At 37.3% G+C, this 10,346-nt stretch overlaps 1 protein-coding gene, 1 long non-coding RNA gene and 1 other non-coding gene across 3 annotated transcripts; 2 read left to right on the plus strand and 1 right to left on the minus strand.

The window, feature by feature from the left end:
* The first annotated feature begins 1,961 nt into the window (after positions 1-1,961).
* Positions 1,962-2,064, plus strand: LOC118344366. Its single transcript, XR_004798140.1, has one exon. It is a non-coding gene; the product is annotated as a U6 spliceosomal RNA (small nuclear RNA).
* On the plus strand, positions 1,976-4,980 carry LOC109003174. Its single transcript, XR_001998103.2, has 2 exons — positions 1,976-2,514; positions 2,929-4,980. It is a non-coding gene; the product is annotated as an uncharacterized LOC109003174 (long non-coding RNA).
* Positions 3,769-9,143, minus strand: LOC109003169 (ELMO domain-containing protein A). Its single transcript, XM_018981195.2, has 9 exons — positions 8,911-9,143; positions 7,483-7,592; positions 6,753-6,821; positions 6,430-6,545; positions 6,271-6,325; positions 6,025-6,145; positions 5,761-5,808; positions 5,534-5,628; positions 3,769-5,265 (listed from the first exon to the last, which is right to left on the minus strand). The coding sequence occupies exons 1-9, from the start codon at positions 9,065-9,067 to the stop codon at positions 5,167-5,169; spliced, it is 870 nt and encodes a 289-aa protein (XP_018836740.1). The 5' UTR covers positions 9,068-9,143; the 3' UTR covers positions 3,769-5,166.
* Between the last annotated feature and the right edge of the window lie 1,203 nt (positions 9,144-10,346).

Genomic DNA, 10,346 nt, shown 5'->3' on the forward strand with positions numbered 1-10,346 from the left:
ATCGTACAGTGAGGACAATAGATTATGAGATACTATAAAACAAGTATATTATAGTTGGATTTTTCCCCTCAAACGATTCGTGGACGTAGACATTATGTTGAATCATATAAATCTGTGTCTCCCTCTCTTTTCTTTCCCTGTACTTATTTTCCTTTTACTGCCATGAATGTACGTATTGACACCGTATAGCCGTATTAGATTACTACCGAGGGCTCCACACGACACCGATCGAGGCCCAGATCCCCTTCCGACTTATTGTGTCGATTTTAGGTGTTAAATGAACACTATTTTAACGTGAATGAGCGAAATCCCTTGATATGATTTTCTATTGCTATAATGTTAGGGGTAAATCTCAAATGTACAACTCTTGTGTAAGTCTTCTGTAAAAAAATCTCTAACAAAAGAAGATTAGTTTTTCATACTTTTTAACGGTAGTATTCAATTTTTCATAAAAATCCGGTAAGAATTTTGTGCATTTGAGATATCAATTCTTCTCGACAAAATAATGAGATGCGATTAGAATGGAAAATCAGTAAAGAAATTAGTGCTGGTCCTCGCAAAGTAAACAACGAGATTGGTTCGTACTCAAGATGCCCTAGAAAGTTTTTTGTTTGAAAAAGTTTAGGGAACGTAGGTAAATTAGCCCCGCGGATGACGTCCCATGTTTTTTCTTTCTTCTGAGTTCTGATAGTGTAAAACATGTTTTTTTCCTTTCTTTTTCGAATTTTTAAATAAATAAAAAACCAAATGCTGAATAAAAAAACTCTGTTCATTTTATTGTAATTCTCTGCATTTAAAATGGCTTTTATTTTGGTGTAATTCTCTTACTTTTTATGGTACAATTAAACTTGGATAATAATTTGAATAATACTAGAGTGACTACCAAATATGCACACTAGTATAAATGAGTTTTTTTTTTTAATTTTTTAATAATTTTTTAAACATCTTTAATCATTAAAAAAATTGAAAAAAATATAAATTTACTAATAGTTACTTTTTAACTATTAAAAAAAATAAAACAATAAAAAATATAAGTAGACACATTTAAATGGACATATTATCATTTTCCGTAAGATTTTGTTATGACATTAACTTGTGCAATTGGAGTTATTATATATTTTTTGTTTTCAGATTTATTGAGTTTCTAACTTTCCTTCATTTATGGCTTTGTTCTTGAACGAATAAATTAGTCCAAGTCAGTAGTAGGGCAAGGCCAAGACTAATGTGGCACATGACGATAATGTGAGTAGTATTTTTTTGAAAGAATAAAATATAAGGATAAAGAAAAGTGAAAAATCAATTGAACTAATGAAAATAACCAGAAAATCAAGACTACAAAAAAAAAAAAAAAATTTAAATTTCAACAAAGCATGAGTATTGATCTCCACATCGAATAATTATCAAGCAAAATATGTTCCATCGTGATTCTGATTCATGAATAGTAGTATTCATTAGTACTAATTTGAAATTCATTAGTATTGATCTGCATAATTAATTCTTCACAAGATAGAATCGTTGCGTTCACGATGGCATAAAATTCTTCATGGTGGCTAACGGCATCAGCTTCCTTACACTAGATTGAAAGAGAGAAAATCGGAAGAAGAAGGAAAAAAAAAACTGACTGAAATATAGAGTTTTTTTATTTTAAAGGAATTTTGAGTAATGCTATAGAGAAATTATTATAGCAGTGTACATTTTACATTTACTGCGTGACTGTTTCTAATTGATTATTTTTAACACTCACTTGAAAAAATGTATGGTCTAGATGATGCCATATCATATATATAAAATAGATACTTTTAATAGTAACTTCTATCTATATTTATTCAAAAATATGTCAACTTACTGTGCACTGCGGGGCTAGTTAACTGGGGCCGTTCCATAGCAACTCTCAAGTCCCACATTGTTCAATTGAATAAATCTCGAACGGTTTATAAACGTAAACAAGCCAAACTCATAGCGTCCCTTTGGGGACATCCGATAAAATTGGAACGATACAGAGAAGATTAGCATGGCCCCTGCGCAAGGATGACACGCACAAATCGAGAAATGGTCCAAATTTTTTTTTTTCCCTGAACTCACAGAAATCAATGAGTTTTCTTTTCTGTTTCGTTGTTTCCTCTGCTTCTCTTTTTTTGTAGTTTTTTTTCCTATCACTGTGTTTTATATCATTCGTTGGTCTCAAGGAGGATGAGTACTCATACAACCAAGACTTCCTGGAGGTGCAATCGCAAGGTATTTTTGGTCCTTGCAAGCTGGGATCTACTAGATAGGGAATAATTTCGGCACAGCCACCATCTATTTGTAAAATTGTTTTGGTTAACATCAACAGGAACAAATTTTTTTTGTCCCTGAATTCACAGAAATCAATGAGTTTTCTTTTCTGTTTCGTTGTTTCCTTTGCTTCTCTTTTTTGTAGTTTTTTTTTCCTATCACTGTGTTTTATATCATTCGTTGGTCTCAAGGAGGATGAGTACTCAAACAACCAAGACTTCCTGGAGGTGCAATCGCAAGGTATTTTTGGTCCTTGCAAGCTAGGATCTACTAGATAGGGAATAATTTCGGCACAGCCACCATCTATTTGTAAAATTGTTTTGGTTAACATCAACAGGAACAAAGATTTCCTGGAACTAGACCTTTTTTTCCCTTTTTAAATTACGGTGAAGATGTGCTAATTACTAAGGTTATGTTTGAAGTGTATCAGAATTATATGAGGATTTTCTAGGTTTGTATCCTGCTGTGGAGGGAGGTTATTGCTAAGTCATTGAAAAGTCGCAGCATAGACTCCTAGTAATCTAAAGAAAATCTGTGTAGTGATGATATGGATGCTGTTGAGTGCTTATTTTTGCTGATTTTCTGTGATTTAGATTTCTTATTTTCTTGATGTTGCATCGCTGTGAATTAACGTGCAAATCTTCCTTGTGATAGTTGTCAAAGAAGTCCCAACAGGACTGAAACTTTACAAGAGCAAGTCGATGGTTACACTGGGGTCAATATCCTATGCATTGAATCTCAAACTTGATGTGTCCCCTCTAATTGTCTTAGCCTCCCACGGGCCATGTTGTTCCTAAGTGCGCCTCTCCCACATTTCCCTTCCCCAAGTGGCAATTTTTAGTTGACCTTGCAAACCTGATCGGACTGCATTTCATGGCCGTGCTCTCGAAAGGAACTCTTGGCGCCTGAAATTTCATACCAAATTGTTCTGCCCAATGAGGGTATTTGGATTCAGGTGGTGGTTTGTTTGCAGATTTTGGTAGGGATATATTGCTTTCGTCTGGACGCCTGGGTAAAGCCTGGTAACAAGTTTGTTTTGACGAGTAACTTGTGAGAGCTTGGCAGGTAAGATGTGCTTTATCAGAACATGATGTTGCTGTAAAGGGGTGATAGAACCTTTGCAGGAGCTATGAAGAGGTATGTTCACTTGATTTATGAACGTAAGATTACTTAAGACTGTTATTTGTGATTAAGATGGAGTTTACTGGTAAAATTTTAGCAACCAGTTTATCATTCTGTTGTTGGAATGATGAATTCAAGCCCCATAGCGTGGTCATGAGATCAACAGAATAGAAAAAAAAACTGAGGTGTATATTTACTTACTTTTAAAACATAATGGTACAAGCTATAACAACTGGATGTGCAACTTAATAATTTGAATTGGGATTGCTCTTGTTTTCTTTCAATAAACTTGTAGAACTTCGCTGGAATACTCTTTCCTTTCATCCAACCTTGTAGCCATCCTATGCTATGCTATCCTGTATGCTGTGTTGCTTAAAAGTGTTACTACATACCCACCACGTCAGTGGTCAATTTCAAGTTTCCCTCCCGAGTTCCTCATCCTTGAGGCGGTCATGGTCAGAAACAGCAACAGCCCCACCCAGATTCAAATGTGGCATCCAGGACATAGCATGAAAACCAAGACAAAGCAGGAAAGCAACATGGGGGTAGATCCAAGGATCCTCAACAACAAATTAAAGGGAAAGAAAAGTAGAAGGCTTGCAAGACTAAAGACCAGAAATAGCTGCTTCTATTCATGGTCCTGGCTACACAATCAGCTGTGAGATACTGATAGTGCTGATCGGATGACATCTTCTTGAAGGGCATCTTGATAAGGCTGCTTGCAGGCCTGCAATAACTTATTGACTGCACTTTGAATAGGAAAGCCACCAAGAAGCAGACCAATATGGAGAAGCCAAGCTCGCTTCTGTCTCCAAACACGTGAAATTCCTTTTTGTCCGAGCTACCACTTGTCATCAAGAGGGGAATGAGAGATATAAGCTTTAGCAGTGGAAGCCAATAGGGTGGATGCCATGACATTGTTTCGAAGTTGCTGCACAGCAAGAACGCCATTATTGGACAAGTTCTCCGTCATTGCTTGGGCCCAGAAGCAGGCAACCAGAAGCAGGCAATTGCCGACATTGATGCCGACATTGATGCCGACAAGAGTCTTGTTGGGGTGCTTCAGAATTCGATAGAGGAGCCACATGTGATGGTACCATAATGCCTACATTAGAGTAAGGTCTGAAGGAACTAATACGCGATCAACAACTTTTCCCTCCATTCCCTCTAAAAATGTGTGGGGATCGGATACCCTTTGCTGTACAACGGACCCTTTTGTTTGTTCTCGAAGGGCGGAGACGAAAGACAGAGAGAGTCAAAGTGTAATACCGGTGTTACGTGCGTCTAACTACACATTTTTCATGTTTTCTTTGTGAGAACTGTATATAAGTCTCACACGTACGTGGGGACGTAAACCAATCCATCACATGAAATCAAAGAATCAAGCAACCAATTGAATAGAATTTAGATCAGGGAAGGCTCACATGTTTTGATATATACGAGTAGCTTGGGTATGAATTAGATGTTAACATAAAATATTTCATCAGCAGTCAAAGCTGAGTTACCTGAGTATCCAACTTGTATTCTGATCAGCAGTCGCTAATTACATCATAAAAAACAGTGGCAGCTCACTCAAAATCATAAGTACAATATCGCTAATCATGGTGGTGAAAACTATTGCAGTTACATACAAAAGTCTCGGTACCTACCTTTGTATGTATGATGTATCGAGAGAGAGAGAGAGAGATTTTACAACTTTAAGGTCATCCGTGGATAGAAAGGACTGAACTGGTCTCAGAATTCCTGCACTCGCTTTCAGGTAGACTACCATTAACAGAGAAGACTATAAGAAGGCATGTCTTCTATCCGTAGGACATCATCCATAAGAAGTTCCCTTTCCAGTTGAGTCCGAGTGGACTTTAGAACATCCTATACAATTACACACTCTAGTCAGAATCACTCAGCATAAAAGTCCCATAAAATTATTTTCTTATATATTAAATAATCATACGTGAAATTCAGAAGAATTGTTTTGTTTGCTTTCCTCTCTATTCTTTTTCTTTACACGTTTGTAAGTCGATTGAAGAAACATGTTTTTTCTTCATATGGCCGTCTGTAAGCTGCTTAGATTTATGCCTTAATAAAGTTGGTATGAATGTTGTGAGCATAAATAAAAAGGAAAGCATGGTTTCCTCACATTGAACTCCATGTATGTAGCATTTCTATCGAGCCATTGCTTGTCCATTACCACGAAAGCAACACAATACAGCAAGTCAAAGGCCCACTCATTTTCTGAAAACACAAATGAGAAGAACATCAAGGACATCATGGAAAAAACTACATTTAGCAAGACATAGTGCTTGCTTAAGCCCAAAAACTACCCTCAAGCTGCCTTTCTTACTAATTACTGGCGCAACCTCTTACCCGACAACATCTGCAAGAACACTGCTCTGATAAAAGTCCTGGGTTTTGCTGCAAACAATGAAACTACGAGTATTACCAGTATACCTCAAAAGAAAAAAACATACAAATTTCCTGCCATATGGTTCATCTAGGTCTTTTACGAAAGAATGAGGTCATGACTCATTAGAACTCCCGTTTTGACAGGCCAGAGAATGAGGAATGGCCTTCTCATATGCAAGATGAAAGTATTAAAATCTGGAAGAAAGGCATTCTGTGTGCTCTTACATGCATCGAGATCAAGCATTTGCATGATCATGAAAGTGATATTTACACCAGCAACGGCAAATGGATATTCCCAATCAGCTCGCTTTCCTCCTTGCTTTTTCAATAGACGTTGAAAAGATGACTGCGATGGCAAAAAAAAAAAAAAAAAAACCTATATAATGTCTTACTGACAGGACTTGTTTCCAAATTAATCATTTGCCCTGACTGTTCCGAACTTTACATTGAAGAGCCAGGTTAGGATCTTACTGAAAAGGTCTTTGCAAAGAACAGCAGATTCTCCAAAGAAATGAATCCAGCTCCTCTGTACAAGTAAAATTTTCAAGAGCAACTGAATATGTGGACCCCCAAAATGATCAGGGACAGCAAAATGCAGAGTTACAGTGATAGCAAGACTTGGAAATGAACCTGAAATCAGTTGATGGATCTCTTCCCTGCCATCCCATTTCTTTCCATTGATCAGATATCAGGCCATGGAGCTCCTCACCAGGGTATGTAGCAGACCATAGAGCTTTCAAAGCATCCTATACCAGTAAAACTTTCTTAATGAGTACCTTGAAGAACAAAGTGAAATATAACCAAAACCAAAAATTATGCCATAGCAGAGAATTAGCCGTGAGAGAAGACCATTCCATTCCAGATGCTTCAATATCATGGGTTGTCATCATTGGACAAGTCTACTAATAACAAGCGCGAATGCTGCATTAAATTTAAGAAGATAAATATTACACCTGGTGATCTGGCCTAGAAGCATCAAAGTAGACCTTCATTCGGTGTTTCAATCTTCTCAGTCTTTCTTCCTGCAAGATGGCGAGCAAATCTTTTCAAGATGGTATAACAGCACCCATGGAGACAAATATATGCCAGAACAGCACGAACTGAAAAACCAGAAAGAGTCACAAAACCTGAGAATATTACCAATCCAACGAAATTAGTGCTCAAACAGTTGATAAAGCCAGTTTTAATCTATATGATAAATGGTAGGGGCCAAAACAAGATTGCTTACAAACTCACGTGATTCAATATAATACATTATATCTATCTTATAATAAAAAAATATTTCAATTTAGAAAATTCTTCTCATCAGTCATATAATAAAAAAATATTTTAATTTAAAAAATTCTTCTCATCAGTTACTATTCACTACCCCATACCCAACAACCTATGAAATATCCTATAAAAAGTACCTCCACATCTTATGAAAAAGCTGTAGGTGTGACGTGTGACGTGTGGGAGTGAATAGTGACTGATGAATTCTTTTTAATTTAACATATCATATCAAAAAACAGTTTTTTTTGTAATTCTCTTCATCGACCAATCATTTTTCAGTAAACAGCAACAAAAACAACATATGTATGATATTTCCTTTTTTTCTTTTTTTCCCCTTTGTGGTTCTAACTTATTTCACTCCTAATGTTTATTTTACATTCTTGATCATCTCTATGTATATTGTATACTTGCCTGTTGAGGTGTCATGTTAATGCAGATCCGCTCATAATTTCCCTTTCGCTTGAAGCAAACACATGTAAGGCCTTTACCAATCCATGTAGGCGTCCCACAAGTTGCATCATCTGCATGCAAGAGTTCCTAAGTTAAGCTTGAATTTCCAATGAATCGCCTTGTGAAAATTACAGATGGACACATCTTATCATATTAATGGCGTCGCGAAGTAATTCAATTAACTGCTACCAACTCCCTTGGCCATCTAGTTTATGAATTAATTACAGTCGACTGGTATTCTCATTCGAGGTGAGTATCATAACGTGCGTACTCGCGCCCCCTCTGAGAGCGTACGTGGCGTAATCCGACCAGATTGGATCAAGTGCCCACGTGGACACACCATGTGGTCGGACAGGGTCCCGTCCCAGGTTCCAGCTCAACCCGTGTCTAACCCATCTTACTTTATTTTGTCGGACTCGAGCGACAGACGACAGCTCAGCACGTGTCAACCCATCTTATTTAGGCCGGATTTGTTTTCGACATTAAAATTTAAAATTTTGAAGATTTTAAAAAATATTTATTTTATTATTATACATTTATTTTATTTTTTTATAAAAATAATATTAAAAAATATATTTTAATAATATTTTATAATTCTAATTCATCTAATCTTATTTATGAAAATAAACAGAACTAAATAAAGTCCCATGCCCGTCGGTACCTTACAACGTAAATTAACAACAACAACAACAAAAAAAAAAAAAAGAGAGATTATTAGGAGAAATATAAATGGCAGACTAAAAAAAATAAAGTAGGCCTGTTCCTTTAGAACAAAATAAATAAATTTTCCGGTCCTAAAACTGTTTTTTTGTAGGCCCTAAAACTAGTCTCTAGATGTCTCCAGTGAGAAACCGTAAGCATGATATGGGGCCCGCGTTGAGACGGGACACGAGATGGTATGGATGGTCAATGATTGCATGCATTGGACTGTACGGTCCACTAATCTTACCACAATATCCCGACTGCCGCGTAATCCGGCACCGAAACTGACCCAAATCTCTCTCTCTCTCCACCGGAGATATTTAAAGCATTGGTTCCCAAGCAAAAACCCAAAACTATCACAAAGGTCTAAGATTATGAATCGGAAAGTACGGTGCACACAATCAAAAATACATTAAAAGAAGAACACACGTGCAAACGTAAAAAGGGTTTGTCGATCGCCGGTGCTCTCTCGGACTGTAAATATCAAAGAAACCAGGCAAAAGATGGATCCAAATATATCTGTTACAGTGTGTTACTCAACTAGAAAATAATCCAGAAAAAACCGAGCCAAGGTATTGCTTTTTTGCTTATAGATCCATATAGAGAACGTTTCAGAAAAAGAATATCAGAATAGACAGAGATATTGATTAAGCTCGGAAGTCGCAAAGAATGGGGCCGGTGTGTTACCTGAAGAATCAGAACCGTGAGAGCATCGGGGCATCGACGATGAAGGGGATAGAGTACGGATCGCGAGGAAGCTTCCCTGAGTCCTAACCATGCTCATCTTTACGCCCAAATCGCTCCTACTCCTACAAATAAATCTGTCTTCGCCTTTACTTAGCATTTAGTTTTTTCGCCCTCAGAAAGCTGCGAGAGACAGACAGAGACAGAGACTGAAGACAGAGAAAGCCACTTCCCAACATTTTTTGAGCGAGTATATGTGACTCGTGACCCTGTGGATGAGTAAGGTAGATGAGACGAGAGACTGTAATTACATAAAAGCCCCACTCCTTATTCCATTTTACACATTACTACACTCATCCTTTGCCCTCCTCTCACCTGTCAGTCTAGCACTAAATAAGGAATTAAGTATTTGGCTCAGTTAAAAAAAAATTCGATTCGACAATTCCCATGGTTATATTAGAAGTATTGTTGATGTCGTATTTTGTAGTCCGAACAATATCACGATAATAAAATTCTCAAGACTTGCAACTAGGAAGAATAATGAATTTCGATGACATCTAAGATCACTTCGATGTCAAAGTGTAGAAGGGGGATATTCTTGTGAGAAGAAAATTAAGTGTGTTAAGTGTAGAAGAAGAGTTCAAAGAGTCTTCCCTCAGGACATGCCCAGACGCCTGCACCCTGCTACAATTGTCCTCTACGTACTCTATTGCAGGCTTCGAGGTCTCGGGCATATGGTGGGCTCCTTGATCGGGTCGAGCTTGGGGCCAAGTCCTTTTCGGATGGACTGTCGGGTCGTGGGCCCGGCACGTGGCTTTCTGGCTTGGGCTCCAGGTGTGTTTTGGGTTTCCGCGACTTGATCACTTTGGGCTTAGGCCACTCTTTGGAAGGCCCCCCTCACAACTATATTTTATTCACGAAAATATTATATAAAAATAAATTTATAAATTAATTTTTATATAATTATATAATGATTTTTCTAACTTTGAAAAAACAATTGAGTTTCGGCCGAACTTGCAACGGACTCAGGGTAGTTAAGTTTGGTCAAAGCCTTACGACTTCAACATATTATAAAGCTATAATTTTGTTCAATTTTTTAAGAGAAAGAAATTGCCAGACGCTATTTGGAATTTTGTGTCAGCCCCTTCATGGTCAGCCTGCAATTTGTCAAGTTAGTTCAGGCTGGTCAGAAGGGGAAGACACCAGTGTTATTTTGGAGAAATGAGAATAGCAATTTTGGCCAAATGTAGAGATCACGTATCTCTCCGGGGGGCATAAAGTCCAACACAGCCTTTAGGTTCCACGTGGCAACCTGTCCTAAAAAAATCCCGACCGCTGACTAATAAAAAGGGCGACTTTTTGTGCAAAAAGCTTTGTGAAAGTGTTTATTTTATTTTATTTGGGTTAAAGGGAATTCAATAAAAAAATAAAAACAACAA

Source organism: Juglans regia, chromosome 13 (assembly GCF_001411555.2).
Source record: "Juglans regia cultivar Chandler chromosome 13, Walnut 2.0, whole genome shotgun sequence".
Lineage (NCBI taxonomy): Eukaryota > Viridiplantae > Streptophyta > Magnoliopsida > Fagales > Juglandaceae > Juglans > Juglans regia.

Excerpts from the sequence above, each read along its gene's own strand:
- LOC109003169 (XM_018981195.2), bottom strand. The coding sequence starts at position 9,067 with ATGCTAAGTAAAGGCGAAGACAGATTTATTTGTAGGAGTAGGAGCGAT. Across the intron at positions 6,822-7,482 it reads TTAACATGACACCTCAACAG|GAAGAAAGACTGAGAAGATT; the intron begins GCAAGTATACAA and ends GCCATCTTGCAG. Across the intron at positions 6,326-6,429 it reads GATCCATCAACTGATTTCAG|AGGAGCTGGATTCATTTCTT; the intron begins GTTCATTTCCAA and ends TTACTTGTACAG.